A 23,399-nucleotide genomic window follows, 5' to 3' on the forward strand; every position below is an offset into this window, starting at 1 on the left:
TGTCATCTGTGCTAAGAATAAAAAGATGAGAGAACTTGTTTTACTCTCAAGGAGTATTGTAAATTTAGTGAAGGGGAACAACAGGTAAATAATGCTGCATTGTATTATATGTTATATAAATAAGCCAAGGGCATTAACGGAACAGATAAGAATATCAACTAATATAACTGGGAGTGAAAAAGCCATGCCAAGTTGAAAATGGGGAAATAAAAGAGAAAGATTCCTGTAGGGATTTCAGAGAAGTTGTATTTAGTCAAAGCTAGTATTAATTAACAAATAAAGGATAATAAAAACATATTCAAAGTAGAGGAAATAACTTATGCGAAGACTTGTATACAATAGAACAGAGTAGTTTTATTGCTATAGGATGGTTCTGTGCCCTTTTTGTAAGTTCTCTGATCTTTAGCCTTTCTTGGTGTCTCTGCTCTCCATTGAGGAAGAGACATTGATACCAACCCTGCATGGTTTTTGTCTTTTTTTCTTCTTTTTTATGGTTTATAGATGATGCATATAAAATACAGTGCTTTGTATAAGATTCTTAATTAGTTGATGTTATTTTTAATACACTTGCTCAAAATGAGCATTACCAAGGAAAGAAACGTATGATATTTTATTAGTTGTTAAAAATTTGGCCTTGAATCTCTCTTGAATAAGCATGGTTGTATTATAATCTACACATTATAGAGAGAGAACCTTTGGACACATCCTCAGGTTTAGAGGTGGAGAAAAGCAAACTATATAGATTCACATGGCATTTTTCTTGTGAAGACTAGAAGAAAGCCAAGCTTTGTTTATAAGTGTGTTTGAAGTTAATAGTCAACAGTCAATAGTTTTCATTCAGATGGAAAGCTTTCTTTGTATTGTCTGAGAATTAAGCCCCTTATTAAACTTCTGTAATAATCTATAAACTATAGTATGAAGCTGTAACTTTGAAAGTGGTCTGAGACTTACATTCTGACTGGCAGAGGGTGCATGTTAAGCCGTTTAGATTTTATTTGTTGGTATGATGTTGAAATACAACCACAGGTAAATGGCAGACATTAAAAAGAGAGAGAGAGGTAGTAAAGAGAGATTGGAAAAGGCTAGTAATTCATAATTTTTTTTTTGATTCATAATTTTTAAGTAACTATAACATAGGCATGTTATGGGATAGTAAAGGTAATCACAAACCAATTTATTTTGGTGATATAGCTTTATAGAAAGATAGACTAGTAAGTTAAAACCAGGAGGAAGATTAATTTATTTTTATACTTAATAGATATGGTTATATTGTACTCAACACATGATTGTCTTAGTTTTTAGGAATCTCAAATTTAACTTATCAAATTTGTACACTGACTACACATATTGCTGAATATGAAGTTCCTCCTAGTTTTCTTGGCTGTAAAGAAGAACTTGAAACTTCTTTGTAATGGGTACCTAAGAGTTTGATTGTCCTTTTGTCTATTTTCAATTGAGAACCAACTCCCCATCCTCACTCCTGTTTTCATCTATGAAAATGAGAGATAACTAAGAAATTAATAAATATCTTGAATTCTTAATTGTAATTGAAAAAGAAGCCAAATTATAAAGCAATAGAAGACAGAAAAGAGACACTGAATACACTTTTACAGAATAATCTGTAATTAGAATAGGAGAGGTGATTTGCCAGAAGATATGTATGGATGTTGATCAAAAACCAGCCAAGCAAACAGAATCCTACCTTTTCACAACCAGATAAATGAAATCTAATCCCTGTGCTTTTAGATACTGAAATAATTGTTTTAAAATTTTAATTTTTTTTTAATAACTTCTGTTGAAAGTTGACATTAAACTATTGGGTATGATGGCCAGAAGTTCAGCTACCTTAGAAAAAGATTATAATCTTCTACAGAATGTACATTTTTGAATGCTTGTGAATTTTATGTACTTAGAGATTGATGTCAAAATGTTGAAAGAATAGATTAACATTAAACTGATTTTTAAATGGATATTTAAAGTAACTGTCTTTTCAATATTTGTTATATTTGTTATTTTAAGTAGCTCACAGTAATAGGGTTGTCTTAATTTATAAAAAGAACCAGTTAGCTATTGTATCCAGACTACTTTGTAGTACAATTGATATCTTCCCCCCTCTGCCTTTTTTTCCCTGTAATAACCTATGTTTTATTTATAATTTGTTGAACTTCCTGAGAATAATTTTTGTCAACTAAGAGCTTTAGCCCAATGACATTTTGATACTGCATGCTAAGAAGGTTTGTTCCTTTTGCTTTTCCCAGAATGGAAACACTACAAAATTGGTCCCTTTTAATGTAGGTCATTAGATGACTGTGTTAAGTTAGCTTTTAAATCTTTAAAATTTAAAATGTTGTGGACAGAAGCTTACTTAGTTTCCTCAATTGTTTCCCTTTATGATAATTGTTAGATAAATTTCTTCATGTCAACAATTTAAGATAACTGGAAATCTCCAGATAAATAAATTCTTAATTATATATCACATAGTATAGTAAAAGTAAAATAATTCTTTTGACTTAATGATTCTTTTTTTTTTTTTTTTTTTTTTATTAGTTGGAGGCTACTTACTTCACAACATTTCAGTGGGTTTTGTCATACATTGATATGAATCGACTTAATGATTCTTATAGTGTAATTTCTTTTAGCCTACTGTTATTTTCAGAGAACATTTGAGAAGGAAAATCGCAAAACTTTAAAAAGTTGTGTGTGTGTTTATGTGTGTATATGAGCTAAGAATAAGGAATAAGGAGGAAGTTATGAAAAAGACATTGTTGTAACAGACTTATTTCAAGTTTCAATATAGGAGGCTAACTAACATAATTGTGTGTTTTACTTTTCTTTGGGAAGGAAAATGCAAGTCCAACCTTTAAGCAGTTTTAGAAAACAATGTTTTTTATTTATGCTTTTTCATTATAGGCCTGTTTCTACATTGGAGAGTAGGTTAGCTCTCTTCATTAGAAGAGTAGATTAGATCTTTCATAACCTGACTTTGTGATTTAAATTCTACATCATTTAATTATGAATAGTTTACTGAAATGGATTTTACTCAAAGTATTTGTAAAGAGTTTTGTTGGATAAAATTACTGTTTTCCATGTTCCACCAAGATATTTGCATGAACCTATTTTAAGTTTGACTTTGAAAATTAATGATTAGTAATTGCAGTTTTTTACTTCCATCCCATAATTGGTTTTGAAACACTTCAAAGTATTATGTGAATAAGTATTTCATTTGCTTTTTATTTAAAAATTCATTTTTTAATCTAAATTGTGTTGTTATAAACTGTGTTTTGACGAATAAACAGGAGCATGATAGTGTATCCCTCTAAATATGTTCCTTCAAATTAACAAAACTCTCACTTTCTCCATTAATAAGGGATTTTATTTTAATAAATTATTTAACTTTTCTTGATCATAGGTACTTTTTTCCCTTTGTTTTGCAAGAAATGATTGCTTAAAAAAGAAAGAGAATTCATAGTATGTTCTTGTTGGTGTTCAAAGAGACAGTGTCTTTCAAGAACCACTAAGAAATTTTTATGAAAGCTGAAAGATCAGCTAATTAATTTGTGTACATTAGTCCTCTCTAAATAAGAGTTGTTTATATTTAGGATATAATTGTTAATCTGTGGTTATTGCTCTTTGACTTACGTTGCAGTTCAATTTGTTTATTTTGTTTTCTTCATATAGATGACAGTCGAACTGCAAGCCAGTTGGATGAATTTCAGGAATGCTTGTCCAAGTTTACTCGATATAATTCAGTAAGACCTTTGGCTACATTGTCATATGCTAGTGATCTCTATAATGGTTCCAGCATAGTTTCTAGGTAAGTATTGGGCAGCATTCTTTACTATTTTCTTTTGCAGAGTATCTAGAATTTAATTGAATTTGAGAAGCAAGAGTGTTATGGTTAAGAGCCTGTGTTCTGAAATCCAGGTTGCTTGCCAATTTTTATGTCTGTGGTCTTCGGCAAGTTTCTGAATCTCTTTAGTCCTTGATTTATCTGTAAAATGGGATGTTTGTTAGTATCCACCTCATAGGGCTGCAGTTTGTTTTCTTATAATTCTTTTGTCTGGTTTTGATAACAAGGTATATTCTATATATTATAAGCTTATAATTATTATATTCTTATATAAGAATTCTTATATTCTTAAGATATAAGAATTAAGATAAATATAAGAATATAAGAATTCTTAAATTCTTATAAGAATATAGTTCTTACAGTCTTATTATAATTTATCTTATAATTCTTATATAAGCTTATATCCTTATAAGAATATATAAGAATATACATATGTATATATATATTTCTCCTTTTCAGTTTTTTAGAAAAATTTGTAAAGAATTAGTATTATTTCTTCTTTACATATTTTGTACAGTTCTCCATTGAAGCTGTCTTGGTCTTGAGTTTTCTATGAGGAAAGATTTTTAAATACAAATCTAATTTTTAAAAGAGATTTAAGGCTAATCAAGTTATCCATTTCTTTTTGATTGAACATTAGTTTGTGCCTTTCAAGAAATTTGTCCATTTCATGTAGGTTGTTTAATTTATTGGTATACTAGTATTCATAGTATTCTTTTATTATCCTCTTAATATCTTTATATTCTGTAATGATTTTCCCTTTTTCATCCTTGGTTTTAGAAATTTGTTTCTTTTTTTTTCCCAATTTAATAGTCTGGCTTAGAAATTTTTATCTTCTCAAAAGAGCCAGCTCCTGGTTTATTGATACTCTCTATTTTTCTGTTCTCTGTTTCATTGATTTCTACTCTTAACTTTATTATTTCCCATTTTCTTCTTTCTCTTATCTTTCTAGTCTCTTAAGGTAGAAACTGAAGTGACTGAGTTGGAACATTTCTTCTTTTCTAATATAATTTGTGTTGTAAATTTATATTTTATGTGGTATCTTTTCTTTTTTCCCCAAATTCTTTTATTCTGGGAAAATACACAGGATATAAAATTTACTACCTTAACAAGTGGACTATTCACTGGTATTAAATACGTTAATAATACTGTGCACCTGTCATCACTGTCTGTCTGCTTAACACTTGACATCTTGTAAAACTGAAACTCAGTACCAATTAAACAATAACTCATTGTTTTTTCCATGCCCCCCTGCCCCCCCAGTCCTGGCAAGCACCATTCTACTTTCTTTGTCTATGATTTTGATTACTTCAAGTATCTCATATAAGTGGAATGGTGCAATACGTTTCTTTTTGTGACTGGCTTATTTCATTTAGCATAATGTCATAAGTGTACATCCATGTTACAGAATTTCCTTTTTATGGATGAATAACATTCCGTTGTATATATATGTATATATATACCACAGTTTGGTTATCTATCTGTCAATGAATTCTTGTGTTGCTTCCATGTTTTAACTACTGTTGAGATGCTACTATAAACATCGGTGTAAAAATATCTCTTTGAGACCTTGCATGCAGTTCTTTTGTGTATATACTCAGAAATGGAATTGCTGGATCACATGGTAATTTTGTTTTTAATTTTTTGAAGAACTGCCATACTGTTTTCTACTAGGGCTATACCACTTAGTATTTTCCCCAGCCGTGCATAAGGGTTCCAATTTCTTCACATCCTTGCTAGGACTTGTTTTCTGTTTTTTTGATCATAACTATTTATTGGGTGTGAGGTTAGATTTGATTTGATTTGAATTCCCTAATGATTAGTGATGGTCTTTTCATATGCCTACTAGTCATTCTTGCCTGGAAAATCACGCAGAGAGAGGAGCCTATTAGGCTACAGTCCATGGGGCCGCAAAGAGTTGGACAAGACTGAGCGACTTGACTTTCACTTTTCACTTTCACTAGTCATTTGTATATCTTCTTGGAGGAAATGTCTGTTCAAGTCCTTCTTCCATTTTTGAATTGAATTTGGTTTTTTGTTGTTGAGTTTCAGGAATTTCCGATACATTCTGAATATTTTTTTAATTAAAGGATAATTGCTTTCCAGTGTTGTGCTGGTTTCTGCTGTAGAGCAGCACAAATCAGTCTAATCTGAATATTAATCCTTTATCAGATTTGTAAATACTTTTTCTCATTCTGTGAGTTGCCTTTTTACTCTGTTGGTATTGTCTGTTGATACACATAATTTAAAAAATTTTATGGTCTTATTTGTCATGTATTTTTTCTTTTCTGTTGCTTGTGCCTGTGGTGGCATACAAGAAATCATTGCCAATCTAAAGCTGTAAAAAGAGTTTTATGGTTTTAAATTTCAGTTTTTGATCCATTTTGAGTTAATTTTTATATGTAGTTTTAAGGAAGGATCTAAATTCATTCTTTTGCATGTGAATATCTAGTTTTCTCAGGATCATATGTTAAAAAAATTGTCCTTTCTCCATTGAGTGGGCTTGGCACTCTTGTTAAAAATCCTTTGATCATATATGCAAAAGTTTATTTCTGTATTCTCTCTTCTATTTCACTAGTGTATATGTCTGTTTTTATCTATGTTTTTTGACTCCTATAGACTTGCAGTAAGTTTTGAAATCAGGAAGTGTGAGTTCTCTAGCTACTTCAGGTCCTTTGGAAATCCATGTGAATTTTAGGATGGGTTTTTATATATCTGTAAAAAAAAGTTACTAGGATTTTGATAGGAATTGCATTAAATCTGTATGTCACTTTGGCTAGTATTAACATCATAACGATATTCGACCTTCCTGTCCATGAACATGGGATGTGTTTTCGTTTATGTCTTTTTCTCGTTTCTTTCAGCAGTGTTTAGTAGTTCTGTTGTACAAGTCATCACCTTTGTTAATTGCTAAATTTTTTTTTTGATGCTGGTGTTTTCTTATTAGATTGTTCATTGTAGTTGCATCAAAGATATGATATTTTTTATTTTTACTCAGTTCAAAAGACATTTTAGTTTCAAACTTGATTTTATTTTGACTCATGGATTATTGAGACTTACTAGTTTTCAAATATTGGGTTTTTCTAGTTATCTTTTTGTTATTAATTTATATTATTTTTGTCTTAATCATCTTGATGACCATTCTTTAAATTTTTTTTAGCAAAAGTTTCTAATATACTTAAGATGGGAGAGAATGGAATCCTTTTTAACAGTCATCTCCCAGACTCATCAGTGATCCAAATTTTGCTATACTTCCTTTGTTTATACTCTTTATTCTTACTCTCTTGGCTTAAATATTTTGAAGCAGATGCCAGGTATCTTGTCATTTCAACCATACATTCCTAAGAATCTCTATGTCTTAAAATATGGACATTATATAACTACAAGGCTGTATCTCATCTTACACAATTAGCAGTAGTCCCTTGGAAGCATCAAATTGCTAGTGTATGTTCAAATTTTCTTGATAGAATAAAGAAGCCTTAAAAAAGATATTTTTGATTCAGTTCAGGAATTTGACAAGTTTTAACTTTTTAGAAATTAGTAAAACTACACGTGCTTTTTCATTTACATGACTAAGATTTTTATTTATGTAATTAATATTCATCTTGAAATTCAGGCCATTAGCTAAAAAGACCATTACATTAAATCTTACTATATTCAAGCTTGTTTAACTTGGTAACAAATAAGACAAAAATCATACATTTATTTATTTTTCTATAGGTTGAAAATAGAAACATTCCTAATCATGCCTTGGAATGATTAAAATTTAAAAATGCAGAAGTTTGTGGGTTTCGCTTAACTAATTAATTAAAGTGGTAATTAACCTATTTAGCAAAAATTCATTGACCACCTAGTGTAGGCAAGGCTAGGCATATAGCCATGAACAGGTCAGCTTTGATGCTTGGATTCAGGAGAACTCTCAGTTTTATTTCAGTGCTTTTATACAATAAATCTTATTGACCTGCTATGTATACATTTACCTATAATTATATGGCTCCAACTGAAATGTAATGCAGGTTAAAAATCTGTTGTAATATTGATTAGTGTCTCAGACCATCATGAATTCATCCTGAATTATATTTTCTTCTCCATTTAAAAATGAACAAAAACCAAAAAGCAAAATAAAAATTGCCTTCTTAACTTCATATTACAAAAGCAGCATTTCTAGTTAGAAAATGTAGGATTGATTATGCACTTCTGTGTGCATGCATGCTAAGTCGCTTCGGTTGTGTCCAACTCTTTGCGACCTTATGGATTATATAGCCCGCCAGGCTTCTCTGTCCACGGGATTCTCCAGGCAAGAATGCTGGAGTGGATTGCCGTGCCTTCAGGCCATCTTGGGCATCTTCCTGACTCAGGGATCGAACCTGCATAGGTATTCAAAAAAGAATAAGAGCTATTCTTTTTTCATCATTCCTGAAAGCCATTTTAGCTTGATTTAATGTAATTCTGTTTTTTAAAAAATAAGTAAACCTTAATCATAGAAAGACACTGTATCAGAACGCTGTGTTTTCTGAGGCAGACATATACTATCATAGGAAAATTTAAGATTTCAGTTTGGAAATATCTCACTTACTGAAAGTGAGATTAGTTGTATCAGAATATTTCAGTCAAAATATTTCAAGCAAAAAGCTTAAAGGTACCTTTAATTGTTTCATCTTGGATGTAAACGTCCATTTTTTTCTCTTATTTACATTGAATTAATGTTTCTGAAGGAAAAATTTCCGATTTTAAAAGTCCATAAGCAAAACTGATGAAGACTATACATACAATCCATACAAGAAACATACAATCCATACAAAGAAACATACAATCCATAGTATTCAAGGGATTTTGAAACTTTTGCAACACTGGTGGTTTTTGGTTTTTTCTAGTTTCTCACATTCAAACACATCATTGATAACAGATTCATTTTGATAACAGATTCATTTTCAAAGCTTTCAATTCCTTGCTAATTAGGACATTTAATGAAGAATTTCTTTGGGAAAGAGAGGTGAGACATGTTAGGGATGACAGTTAATGTTAATTTGGTACATTAATTCATTGCATTATAGAAGAAATTATTCTTTCTGTAAAATTACATGAAATGTATCCAGTGTTTGGTCATTTATTGCAGTGAGAATCTCACTGAGAATAAAAGCTGAACCAGAAACTTCTGCTTTTTAAAATTTGTCATCCTTTGCTTATGGGTCACGTTGGGTTATTTAAAGTTTAACACCATGTTCATAAGTCCACAAGGTGGCAGCATTTGTTTACTTTGACAGTATCTCAACTATTAGACAACAGACAAGGTATGGAAATGAGTGACTTATTAGTGAAGTTCATTCTCATGAATACTAGGTAGTCCTCGGTTAACATCAACAATTAATAGAAAGGATAGGGAACTTTTCTGACACATAGCAATAGTGGTACATTTTGCATTTTTTCTTAAATTAGGTATTCAGTGGCCATCAGAGAGAAATGCTTTGATGCTGCATTGTTAAACTTACTGACTCCTTAGTGGCAGTGGCAGTTTGTTGAATTCTTGGTTTGAATTATGCATACCTAGATTGTTTTGGTTAAAATTGTTATACTCTCTATCTGTAGTTTAGAGATTATTTTAACATTTTTGTTTCTATTTTCTCAAATTCTTGAAATAGAATTACATCAGGCATTAGTAAATTCATAAGAAAATGGTTATATATTGTGGCATTTTTTTTGCTGCTGGCAATGTGGTGATGTAGTGTTTGATTACCTTTCCTCAGACACCATTATAAGTATTTTACATGACATTGTAGGTGTGTCACTGATTCTTTTAATCTTTATATCAGCCCTCTGGAGTCAGGCATTGTCATTCATCTCATTCTACACAGGAGGAATTGAGAGAGAAATTTTCTAACTTGTCCAAGGTCAACACAGTGCTACAAAGTGACAGAACTAAGATTTGAACTAAGATGTCCCGGGCCCTGGGTTCTGCTGTTCTAGTGTCCCGTCAGGATCTGTTGAAACCGTGGGAAAAGTTTCTGAAAATTGCTTTACTTTTGAGACAGCCAAAAACAGTAGTTCTTGAGAGCTTCTGATACTTTGTATCCCAATTACATCTAGCTTGGCTTCAATAATGAAAATTTACTTTTAATTTAATGTAGATATGACATTCCATTGTCACTTTTGCATGGTTTGAAAATATTCAAATTAAATACTTTTTTTTTTTTTGTAGTAGCCAGTTATAAGGATTGATTTAACTTCCGTTTTTAGTGACAGTCAGTGCTGATTCAGATTTAGGGTACCTTTTAATATATTCTTTATTGTAGAATACTGTGAGTTTTAAATTTGTGCTTAAAAATAGGTTGTCTCCAGGTAACTAGTGACTTGTTTTCTGGGGAAGAAGTTTGATTTTTAGGGCTGCTTATGCATTCCTCTTTTTTTCAGACCATATTTCTGTTACTGTCTTAAGAGTTAGTGGGCCATCTGGGGTTGTTGAGAAATGAGAGGAGTGGGAGTGCAGAGCAAAGGATTTTTTTTTTCTTTTTCTTCAGAGTTTGGCCTGGGGCCAATTTTTTGAAGCAGTAATTTAAAACATTGTGTTCTAGGCTAGAAGCTTCTGCAGGGAGGGGATCTTGTCTGCCTTATTCCCTGCTGCATCTCCATGTCTGGCACGTGGTAGGTGCTCATTAGTAAATAGTTGTTGAATGAATGCATGCATGAATGGAAAACTGTCTGCAGGCCCTGGAAGGGCCCAGAGCAGGCAAGGATCTAGCAGTTGTCAACCTTCACCTGCTTTTACATATTTGCTTGCTGATAAGTATTCCTTTGAATAAAGTATCCCTAGGCTAAAAAAGAAGTCTGTAAATCACCAATGACACATGACAGAAAAATAAGTTAATGTTAACAACTTAAAATAGAGACATCCAAGCTTGTCAGCAAGTGTTAATGAGTTTCCTACATCTGTGACAATTCAAGACACAGTCTAAAGACAAAATAAGGAACAGTCTACATTTAAGCTTTAGAAATTGCTACATACCCTCCCTACCCCCCATAAGCCTCTGTCCTAACTTTTTCTTCTTCATCTCAATTCCTTTTAGTTTTCCTGTTTCTTTTCTTTTGCCCTTGCTTAGGCTGAGGCTTGTCAGTAGTACAGTGAAACAATAAACTCAAATCATTTTATGCTTATTACCACAAAGTGTTGATTAGGCTAGCATTTGAGATTTTAGTAGGCTAGTGAAACTTTGTCACTAATCAGAACAGAAAGCCAACAACAAAGGCTTAGAATTAGAATGCTGCCTTCTATTCATGATAAAATTATTTACCTGGAAAAGACTAGAGTTTGTTGAACTAATGACTCTTTCCAAATAATCAAAGTAGATAAGGAATTAGAATGATTCTGTTTGGTACCAAGAGACAGAAGTAGGACTAATGGCCAGAAAGTAAAGGTGAAAGTGTTAGTCATTGGGTGCTGTCTGACTCTTTGAGACCCAATGCACTGTAACCACTGGAAGCCACATTTTAATATTAATACAGGGAAGATTTGCTCTTCTGAATTTTTTTAAAACTAAGCTCTAGGTTTTTTTTTTTTTTAATCTAGAAAATTTTTCCACAATCCTTAGATCAGTTATACATATTTACCTGTATTTTTTACAGTATTGTTTTTGTTTTAATTTTAACTGTATGTATTTATAACAAATACTATAATGTTGAGAGTACAGATAAGAGTGATATACAACATAGTGGCAAACTTATAAGCCAATATATAGAATAAAGTGTAATAAATGCTAGGAAAGCTTTACTGGGTACAGTATGGAGAATGGATTTGAAAGAAGCAAGAGTAGGAAGTAGGGAGATCCAGTATGTAGATGGTTGTTGAAATTGGCCAGGCATAGTACATGATGCTTGCTTACGTGGGTGAGGTCAATGAGGCTTGGGTGAAGAAGTGTTTTAAAAATATGTGGGGACTAGGGTAAACAAAACTTGATGATTGATGGATGTTGTCTTTGAAGCAGAGGATGATAACTTACAGGTTTTAGGCTTCAGTAGCTGGACAGAAAAATTGGAGTGTCATTTACAGAGACAGGGGTCCTGGAAGAAGGGTAGGTTTGAAGGTAATGAGGCACATGGGATCTTGTGCTTAGGCTCTACGGTTCTACAGAGACGAGGTCTGTGATTGTGGGGATTTGTACAGTTGGTAATTGACTTTGTGGTTGTAAACTCATAGAGCTCCAACATCTAAAGGTCAGGCAGACGAAGAGGAACCAGTAAAGCAGATCAAGGAGGTTTTTAGATGAAAACGAAAACTAGGGGAGTTTATTGCCGTGCAAACCAATGAATGAGGAAAGGTAAGATAATTTGTAGGATTAGATCATGTGCAGGATTGCATCCAAGCAAAGTTGCTTTCATTAGAAGGGAGGACACTTCCTCCATAATAGTAGGGAAAGAGAAGAGAGTGGGTTCAAAGACAGGCATGCTTGTATATTTAGTGACAAGGAGAGAAAAAGAGCTCTTCTCATAAGTGTTTATGTTTTTCCCATATGTCATCTCAGAGTGACATATAGAAAGGGTGGTTAGTGTATATGTTTGGCTATAAAAGAAAAAGATATTAGATGATTAAAATGATTAAATTTATGGACGATGGAACTTAAAAGGCATACTGAGGGAAATAAAGATAGGCACGGGGTTGAGAAAGAGGCAGAAGTGGTGGAATCAGCTGTGTGGAGGCTGAGAATAAAGGATTGTGAGAATAGAGAGCAAGTAAAGGAGTGTTGGTATGGAGATTGTGGTGAGAGTTATTTTCATTTTTGGCAGGGAATTCTTTTTCATCTCTGTGCTCCCAACACTGGGTAGTTTGCATGATGTCTAATGGACTGTCCTGTTTGTTGACCCAATTGTAGAATAAAATAAAATGCAAGGTAAAAAGTAAATAATAAATGCTTGTAGGAATCTGATAAAATGCTGAAAGAGTTGACTAAAGACAAAGTTCACTTTAGGCTGTGACTTTCAAGTTCCTGAAGGTATTTGAGGTGGTTCTTTTAATTTTTTTCTTCTGAATTTCTATAGATTATTCTTTCTCAACTTGGTCTTTAAGAGGAAATGACATTACTATACTATTCTTTTCTTCACTGTGTTCAAAATCCTTGCTTTTGTAATGTGTTGCTGAAGTTTGTGGTGGAAGTGGTAATTGTTGTTGAAGTCTGGTTGTCATTGTACTTGCTTCAGTTTAGGGGGAAAACAAAGCTTGGTTTGCAGCTTCTCCAGATAGGTTCAGTGATAGCAGCAAGAAGTGACAGCTGCCTAGCTTGACAAAGGGACAAATGATGAAACTGCAAATAGGAGCTAAAAAGTAAAGCACGGTGTTTTCTATTTAACATGAGGTTAAGTGGTTTGCCGTATTTTAATAGGTTCGTTGAGATCATGAGAGATCACTGAGGTGCAGTAGAATGTGGTAGCTAATGTCAGCAGGGCTGTTCACCTTACTGTGCTCAGTGTGTTCGTGTAAAGATCGTAAGGGATATATTATATTTGATAGATTGTATTCATTAAGGGTCAAAAGTTGGTTCTGAAATTTATTTAACTAATGTTTATTGGGCACATACTCTGACTTAGAGCAATAGACTGATATGTCCAGATAATACTATTCTGTTATCCTTTAAAAATAATTTTAAATATACATACTGCCATTGGCGTAAATATAATATGAAATTTCATATTTCTTGTAACTACTTTAAAAATTTTAGTTTAAAGCTTTGCACTGATTTTATTTATATAAAAGAAGATGTTATGAATAAGAAAAATACTGACTTTTATGCTTAGTACAGGAATCAGCAAGCTGTGACCCATGGGACTCACATTTGGTCCATCACCTATTTTCTTTTTTAACTTTTTATTTTGTATTGGGGAATAGCTGATTAACAATACTGTGATAGTTTTAGGTGAACATCAAAGGGACTCAGCCATATATACATGTATCCATTTTCCCGCAAACTCCCTTTCCATCCATTCTGCCTTATAAGGTTGGGCAGAGTTTCCTTTCAGAGTTTCTATAGAAACTTCCAGTGGGAAGTTTCCTTCCCATAACAAGGCAAAGGTCCTTGTAGGTAGGTCCTTGTTGGTTATCCGTTTTAGATATAGCAGTGGCCATCAACTATTTTTGAATGACCCAGGAACCAAGCATTGTGTTTATATTTTTAATTGGTTGAAAAAAACAAAAGGAAAATAATAATGTAATAATGTACAGTAACATGACTTAGAATAATGACAGGAAAATTAGGTGACATTTAAATTTCAGTGTATCCATAAGTGGGTTTTATTGGAACACAGTCTTGCTCATTCCTTTCCATATTGTCTCTGGCTGATTTTGAATTGCAGCAGCAGAGTTGAGTAGTTTGAAGAGAGACCCACACAGCTTCTCTGACCCTTTTACAGAACAGTTTTGCTGACTCTTGAACTAGTGGGTTTGCTTAGGCTCTAAAGACGTACTACTCCAAAATCACTGCAGATGGTGATTGCAGCCGTGAAATTAAAAGACGCGTACTCCTTGGAAGGAAAGTTATGACCAACCTAGACAGCATATTAAAAAGCAGAGACATTACTTTGTCAGCAAAGGTCTGTCTGGTCAAGGCTATGGTTTTTCCAGTGGTCATGTATGGATGTGAGAGTTGGACTATAAAGAAAGCTGACCGCCAAAGGATTGATGCTTTTGAACTGTGGTGTTGGAGAAGACTCTTGAGAGTCCCTTGGACTGCAAGCAGATCCAACCAGTCCATCCTAGAGGAGATCAGTCCTGGGTGTTCATTGGTAGGACTGATTTTGAAGCTGAAGCTCCAATACTTTGGCCATCTGATGCGAAGAGCTGACTCATTTGAAAAGACCCTGATGCTGGGAAAGATTGAGGGCAGGAGGAGAAGGGGACGACAGAGGATGGGATGGTTGGATGGCCTCACCGACTCAATGGACATGGGTTTGGGTGGACTCCAGGAGCTGGTGATGGACAGGGAGGCCTGGCGTGCTGCGGTTCATGGGGTCACAAAGAGTCGGACGTGACTGAGCACTGAACTGAACTGAACTCCACTTGATTAAAGCTCTGTCATATTTTGGGGGCCTTAGTGTCTATGAAAGAAAAGGGGCTTTGTATCAGATTTTCTAATCTCCTAGTGGTGACTGGCTGACTATTTTATATACTTCATCATTACTTAACCTAAATGATAACCTAAATGAGCTATCACTCCATCATTGGTTGAGTGATAACTATGGTTTTTAGTCCTCTTGTAATAACCAATTCTGGTTTGTTCAGCAGAAGGTTTCCTATTTGTGTCTTTTAAAAATTATTTTTTGAGTGGAGCTGGAAAATGCCTTGAAATAAGACAAAAGCTTGCACTCTGACTAGCTGTATCATACTCGTCTTCACCCGTGGCTGCTTTCCTGCTGCTAGTAGTTGTTGTCTTTCTCTTCCCCTCTCCTCTCCCACGTTCATAGGTGATTTTTGTAGATAGCTCTTAAAGTTATAAAACATTGTTCTTTGATCCATCCTTGAGAGGGCTAAATTTGTTGTTCTGTTATTTACATAATTTAAGTTTAATATATGTAGGATCACAAACTGGGTAGTTTTAAAAATCACCTTTGTTGAAGTACGATTTACAGTAAAGTGTTAAATTTTAATTTTGGCAATTGTATAAACCACAATCTAAATAGAGAACATTTCCAAAAATTTTATTTACTGTCATTTTGCTTTTAATTCTCCAGACTCCTCTCCCAGGCCACTGGCTCTCTGCTTTCTGTCATCATAGAGTAGTTTAGTCATTCTGGAAAGTGAAAGTGAAGTTGCTCAGTCGTGTCCGACTCTTTGCAACCCCATGGACTGTGTAGCCTACCAGGATCCTCAGTCCATGGGATTTTCCACGCAAGAATACTGGAGTTTGTTGCCATTTCCTTCTCCAGGGGATCTTCCCAACCCAGGGATCAAACCCAGGTCTCCCTACATTGTAGACAGACGCTTTACCGTCTGAGCTAACAGGGAAGCCCTATCATTAGTTATTCTGGAGTTTATTATAAATGGAACCATACAGAATGTACTCCTTTGTGTCTAGCTTGTTTAGCTCAGCATGTTTTGAGATTCATCCATGTTTTCTGCATCAGTTGTTAGTTAGTTAATTATTTAGCAATATTCCATTTAATGAATATTCCACAGTTGGTTTATCCTTCATGTATTGATGGACATTTGAGTTCTTTCTAATTTTTGACTATTATGAATAAAGCTCCTATGAATATTCACATGCTAGTTATTTGGATATCATTTTCACATTTATTTCTCTTGGGTAAATACCTGGGATTGAAATTGCTGGGTTGTATGATTAGTTTGTGCTTAACATTTTAAGATGGAGAAGGAAATGGCAACCCACTCCAGCGTTCTTGCCTGGGGAATCCCAGGGACAGCGGAGCCTGGGCTGCTGTCTATGGGGTTGCACGGAGTCGGACACGACTGAAACGACTTAGCAGCAGCAGCAGCAGCAGCAGCAGCACCATGTAAGAGACTGCTAAACTGTTTTCCAAAGTGATTGAGTTATTTTAACATTCCAGTCAGCAGTGTAAGAGAGTTCCATTTGTCTCACACCCTCAATAACTCTTGGCATTGTCAGTCTTTTTACTTGTGGATGTATAGATATTTGCTTGTTTCATGTGTTTCCCTTGTGACTAATGCTTTTCAATGTGCATATTGGCCATTTTGTGTATCTTTTATGAAGTACCTATTCAAATTTTTTGCCCATTATTTAAAAATCAGCCTTTACTATCATTGAGTAGTGAGAATTTTTTATGTACTAGAAATATGTATTGGTAGTATTTTCTCCCAGTCTGTGACTTGCCTTTTAATTAATGGTGTCTTTCAAATAACATAAGTATTTAATTTTTATGAATTCCAGTTAGTTTTTTAAAATGATTTAGGCTCTTTCCTTTAGAAATGTTTGCCTGTCCCGAAGTATGAAGATTTTTATCCCCTGTTTTCTTCTATAATTTTAATAGTTTTAGCTTTTATGTATAAATCTAAAATCCATTTCAAGTTAATTTTTGTTTAGATTTTGAAGTAAAAGTTGAAAATCAGTTTTTCCCCCCAGTATGGATATCCAGTTATTCCAAGTATTATTTGTTTAAAAGGTGAACCTTTCCCATTGGCTTCTATCTTTAGAACCAATTGAGCAAGTATGTATAAATGTACTTCTTGACACTCTGTTCTGTTGTATTAATCTGTATGTCTGCTCTTTGACTGGTACTACACTCTCTTGATTATTTTTTGTAGTTTGATAATAAGCCTTCAAATCAGGTAATGTAAATTCTACAACTTTGATACTCTTTTTCGTAGTTGTTTGTTATTCTAAATTCTTTGCATTTCTGTAAAAATTTTAGAACAAGAACTCTCTCTGTCTTTTTTCACCCCCTCCCCCCACCCCCCCACAACATTCCATGGCTCCTCTGTCCATGGAATTTTCCAGGCAGGAATACTGGAGTGGGTAGCTATTCCTTTCTCCGGGGGATCTTCCTAACCCAAGGATTGAACCCAGGTCTCCCACATTACAGGCAGATTCTTTACCATCTGAGCCACCAGGGAAGCACCCTGTTTCCCAAACAGTTCTCAACATCAGACACATCAGAACCAACTGGCAAGAATACCCGAAGACAATCCTCAATGGCAGTCAGAACCAGTTGGCAAAATGCCCAAATAGCACTAGCACTCACAAATGGGAAGGTTGCCTGTATGCACATCGATGGACTTACCCAGTCTTGGAGCTCATCGGTTCATCCCAAATGCAAGTTTCCATCCATCCAAGGACAAGCGAAAGTTGGCAGCCAGTGCTGAGCAGCGGAGAAACAGGAAGGATCCTCAAAACAAATGGTTTTGGCAGCTGCTAGGAACATCCCCTATGTCCCCTGCCTGGGGCTAGCAGGCCGTCAGCAGCAGGCTAATACACTGTCATAGCCACAGCTCTCCCCTGGAAGACCCAGGAAAGCCAGCAGTAGCCAGCCCCATGTTGGGTGCAGATCTGTTACCAAAAGGTATGCCTGGGAGGTCCGGCTGCTCGCCGCTCAAAAGCCAGTAAGCAGGACAGGTTGGGGGAAAGGAAAGTTTGCTTTATTTCAGATGCTGTCAGCTGAGGGGGGAGGATGGTGGACATCGGTCCAAAGGCAGGCTGACTCCCCATGCCCGCCCCCCACCTCCGTTTAATTGAAAGGATTAATCTAATAAAAGTCACATTTTCTCTTAGATTTTTCTCAGTAATTTTGTCCACTTGTTTCTGTAAGAAATATGAGGTGGATTTCTGATTTATTAAAGTCTGTCTGGCTAACTTATTTTGGGAACATACTTTCATATATTTTATATATGAAAATTTGCCTACATTATACATTTTCACTTTAGGTTACCCCTCTCTAGTGTTGAATAGTTTCTTTGTATCATACTTGTGTTGTTTTCTGATGAAGCATCACAGCATTAATAACATTAATGATTTAATATTGTATTCTTATTGGTTGCTTGTAAATGCTACTTGAGGATACTAAACAGTTCGATAGATGTATCTTCTACTTCAATTTCAAAAGTAAAGAATTGAAACTTTTTCCTTGCCTGTGGTTCCTTCCACTTTCCTAAATACCAGCATATTCCAAAGAGGACACAGTGTCATAGTAACTTTCGGAACAAAAGATATTTTGCTTTTTAACTCCTGTTTTTTTTTTTTTCTCTAGTAGATGTTTTTATACTATCTTTCTGTTAATCTTTGCTTCAGAAGTTATTTTTAGTTTTCCAAAGTTCTTTAATAAACACCATCTATTATAAGATATTGTTATATTGTACATTGAAAGGTGTTCTAAGGTAGATGAAGAGTCTAAAACTAAGTTAATTTAAGTGAATATAAATGATAACTTGCTATAGACTTAAATGAGAAAAATTTGATAATCAGTACATTGATCTTAAAGGGCCTCCAGTTATATCTTTAATTTTAAATCCTTTGAATAGAAAGGTGTGTTTGTGTTCATTCATGTCAGACTCTTTGCGACCCCATGGACTGTAACCTGCCAGGCTCCTCTGTCCATGGAATTTTCTAGGCAGGAATACTGGAGTGAGTTGCCATTTCCTACTCTAGGGGATCTTTCTGACCCAGGGATCGAACTTGCATCTCCTGCATTAGCAGGCAGATTCTCTACAGCTGTGCCACCTGGGAAGCCCAGAAGGAAATTTTATCATAGTATGAAACACTTGGCATTCACACAAGTGTTGCAGAATATATGTCAGATGGTGTACATAGTTGTTCTAGCTATACAGTGATAGCCAGAGGGAATGGAAAAATAAAAATTTTTTAAAGTAGTTGTTTTAAAGCAACATCTTACAGCTTTGTGGAATTGAAACCCAGAGAAGCAAGTTAATATAAATAATCATACAGATATACACACAATTTAAATGTGGCTTCACTTTAGTGCCTATGGAATAAAATCAAATGTATCCATTCATTCAAGACAGGGGTCAGTAAATTAAGACCTGCAAGCCAGTTCTGACTCATTGTATAATTTTGTACAGCAAAAAGCTAAGGATAGTCTTTATATTTTTAAAATGAAAATATAAAAAATAGAAAGAAATAATATTGAAAATATAAAGAACAACATTTTGTGACATGAAAATTATATGAAATTCAAAGTTCAACATCCACAAATAAACTTTAACTGAACTTTGATGCCATTCTGAAGTAAAAGTAATAGATATAACAACCTATATACACATTAAAAATATTATAGTGCCCTAGCTGTAATATGAGAGACAAGGAAAATAATTTAAAATGTAATATATATTTTAATATGTAAATTTTTTGATATGGCTGCATTAGACAATATAATGGAGTAGTCAGATACTTGAATCTACTTACAATGAATAAGTAGAGCAGTCAGAAATGCCATGGCTAGTTTGTCTTTATATGTATAATGAGATTCATTTCTGTGCTCAGGTAATTATTTATAGGTTTTTCACTTGCACAGAAATGAGTGGTAAAAATATCTTTGAATGTATTAAGTAAATTTTAAGATAATCAATGTAATCAATAGGCTAGGAAGAAGAAAGGCAAAAATAATTTTGTTCTCTGCTCAGATTATAGACTTAATAGATTCATTTAATCCTTTCTTTCTTTCTTTCTTTCTTTCTATGGTAACTCTTAATGTCATAAAAATAGCCACTAGACAGAAATACTACAATTCCCATTTATGAAAGTAGCACATAGAAAGCAGAAAGAAATCAAATGGTGAAAAATATTTTTTAATTAAAAATGCAGTTAAAAATACATATCAAAACATAAAAGAGAGTTGAAAGCAAATGTGTCCTTGATAAATAACTGTAAATAGGCTAAACCTCCCATCAAAAGGGAGATATTTTCACATTAGATCACAATATGAAGCATAGATTTGTTCTGTATATAAGAGTTCTTAAAACTTGGAGCTGTAAAAGTTGAAAGTAAGGTTTAATTCAGACTAGAAAGCACTAAATTTCATTTCCTCTCATATTTCCTCCTGCCCTGGCACTTCATAATGATTAGGGTTCAGTCCATGATGAAGTTTAAGTAGTTATAAATATTATACATTGGAAAATTCCTGTTAGCTGTAAGACAAAATAAAAGCACAAGTTAGTTGTATGAGACTTTAAATCAGATCAGATCTCAGTTCATGACAGACTTCATCAAGAGGCTTTTTAGTTCCTCTTCATTTTCTGCACTTGTAATAAATGTGGGAAAGAGATTATTCAATAAATGGGTTTCCTCAGTAATGTTGTAGAAAAATACAAATTTACATTTCTTCTCATAGTTTTAAATAATTTCCAGGTGAGATGAATATTTAAATAAAAAAAAGAAAAGAAACTGGTAACATATTAGAAGTATAGGATATAAGTTCTTTAAATCCTATAAAAGAAAAATAGAGCAGAGGGAGGTAATTCAGGGACATAGGGGATAGAGAGTAGAAAGCTTCAGTTTGAAAAAGATTAGACCACTTTGAGATCAGAGACTTACCAGGTGCACTGCCTCTGAAGTGGGATTAGGTTTGGAAGTTCCTAGTTTTACCATGAGGCCAGTGTAACCAAAACAAGGGAGAGGGAGAGGCAAATCACTTACACTGTTTTATAATCACTTTGCCTTTTTTGTGAGACCAAGTCAGAAGCCATTAAAGAATTTTGAACCAAAGGAATGGTGATTTGACCTGTTTGCAGACAGACTGTAAGGGTCAAATACGGAAGCAGGGAGCAAGTAAGGAGCCTATTTGATAATATAGGCATGGGATAATGGTAGCTTGGATGAGCATGTTGGCAGTGAGCTAGTGAAAAGTGGTTACAGTCTGTATGTATTTTGAAGTTTGAGCTGAAGGAGTTGATGTTAAAGTTAATTGAAAGAGAAATGGGGTTATTAAATAAGATGAGAAAAGTGTTGGATAGGGGATTCAGAAACTCAGTTTAGTATGAATTAAGATGCCTGTTAGATTAAAATTGAGCTGTAAAATAGGCATGAGCCAGTAGTACAGAGGAGGTCTGATATGTGAGATAACATTTGGTAGTCATTGGTATATAGATTAAAACCTGAAGGTTAGATGAGATTCTCAAAGAAGTCCATGGAGATTCAAAGGAGATGAGGGGCAAGAACTGAACTAGGGGATACTTGAGTATGAAAGTGGACACAGGAGGAGGGGTGAACAATGCATGCTATGATGGAGTGGCTAGTGAGGTGGAAGAAAAATAAACTGTTGAGGAGGAGGGAGTGATCATTTAAGTCAGCTCTTGTTTTGTTTTTTTTTTAACTTACTTTTAATCAGAAGAGAATTGCTTTACAATGCTGTGTTGGTTTCTGCTGTAGCAGCATGGATCAGCTGTAAGTACACACATGTCCGCTTCCTTGTGAGCCTCCCGCGTGAGCCTTCTTCCCGCCCCGCCATCCCACATCTGTAGGTCATCACAGAGCACTGAGCTCTGTTCCCGGTGCTATGTACCTGCTTCCTGCTAGCTATCTGTTTTACTCATGGTAGTATATACATATGTCAATGCTGTTCTCCCAATTTGTACCCTCCACCCTTGCCCCACTGTCCGTAAGGCCGTTCTCTATGTCTGCGTCTCTATTCCTGCCCTGGAAATAGGTTCATTGGTACCATTTTTCTAGATTCCGTGTGTGTGTGTGTACACACATGTGCATGTAAGTACTCAGTTGTGTCCGATTCTTTGCAACCCCCGTGGACTGTGGCCCACCATGCTCCTCTGTCCATGGGGTTTTCCAGGCAAGAATACTGGAGTGGGTTGCAGTCCTCTTCTCCAGGGGATCTTGCCAACCCAGGGATCAAACCCAAGTCTCTTGAGTGTGCTGCATAGTGCACCTGGGAAGCCCAGATTCCATATATGCATGTTAATATATGATATTTCTTTTTCTCTTTCTGACTTAGTTCACTGTGTATAGGCTCTAGGTTTATCTATCTCAGTTCAACTAACTCAGATTTGTTCCTTTTTATGGTGGGTAATATTCCATTGTATATATGTGCCACAGCTTTATCCATGCATCTATTGATAGACATCCAGGTTACTTCCATGTCCTGACTGTTGTAAATGGTGCTGCAGTGAACATTGGGGTACATGTGTCTATTTGCATTATGGCTCTCTTAGGGTATATGCCCAGTAGTGGGATTGCTGCATGATATGGTAGTTTCATTCCTAGTTTTTTAAGGGATCTCCATACTGTTCTCCATAGAGGCTGTATCAGTTTACAGTCCCACCAACAGTGCAAGAGAGTTCCCTTTTCTCCACACCCTCTCCAGCATTTATTGTATAGATTTTTTGATGAGGTCCATTCTGACTGGTGTAAGGTGATACCTCATTGTAGTTTTGATTTGCATTTCTCTAATAATAAGCAATGTTGAGCATCTTTTCATGTGTTTGTTGGCCATCTGTTTGTCTTCTTTGGAAAAAAAATGTTTGTTTAGGTCTTCCACCCATCTTTTGATTGGGTTGTTTGTTTTGCTGATGTTGAGCTATATGAGCTTAAGCCAGCTCTTGTTGATATTTGGGTAAGATAAGAATTCAGATTTGACTCTTAGATTTATCAGACAGCAGGTCATTGTTGACCTTAGTACAGCATTTTCAGTGGTGAAGGTGAAAGCTTGATTCCATTGGGTTAAAGAGAAAGGGAGGAGAGGAATTAGGAATTGATGTGTTTGAATCACTTTTTTGGTGAAGTTCTGTGATCAGAATGGAAAGGAATAGCATGATAGCTAAAGCAGAATTAGGGTTCTAAGAGGTGTTTTGTTTTGTTTGTGTTTCACTTAAAGGAAGAAAACATTGAAATTGAAAGGCTCATGGAATAGATCCAGGAGAATGGAAGAAATGAGTGATATAGGAGAGCGGTGGAGGTCAATCTAGGAAGCAGTCCTAGCATAGGCAAGCAAAGCTGGGATCTAGTGTACAAGTAGACATTTTTTGGATCCATCTAGGGGTGTGGGTCTTTGACTCAGTGACCAGAGAGGCGCAGAGTACATCAAAGTATGTGGACATATGCTGGTAAGTGGGGGATGTGATGGTGGTAGCCATTGT

The 23,399-nt window shown here is 34.7% G+C and overlaps 1 protein-coding gene across 5 annotated transcripts in view; it reads left to right on the forward strand.

The window, feature by feature from the left end:
• COP1 (COP1 E3 ubiquitin ligase) overlaps positions 1–23,399 on the forward strand; it is a 214,047-nt gene that overhangs the window by 102,252 nt on the left and 88,396 nt on the right. For all 5 annotated transcript variants that reach the window (XM_043486125.1, XM_043486130.1, XM_043486129.1 and 2 more), the window contains one exon: positions 3,679–3,814. In XM_043486125.1, coding sequence (XP_043342060.1) covers positions 3,679–3,814 — 136 coding nt within the window. The remainder of the gene's footprint in view (positions 1–3,678; positions 3,815–23,399) is intronic.

This window comes from Cervus canadensis, chromosome 13 (assembly GCF_019320065.1).
Source record: "Cervus canadensis isolate Bull #8, Minnesota chromosome 13, ASM1932006v1, whole genome shotgun sequence".
Lineage (NCBI taxonomy): Eukaryota > Metazoa > Chordata > Mammalia > Artiodactyla > Cervidae > Cervus > Cervus canadensis.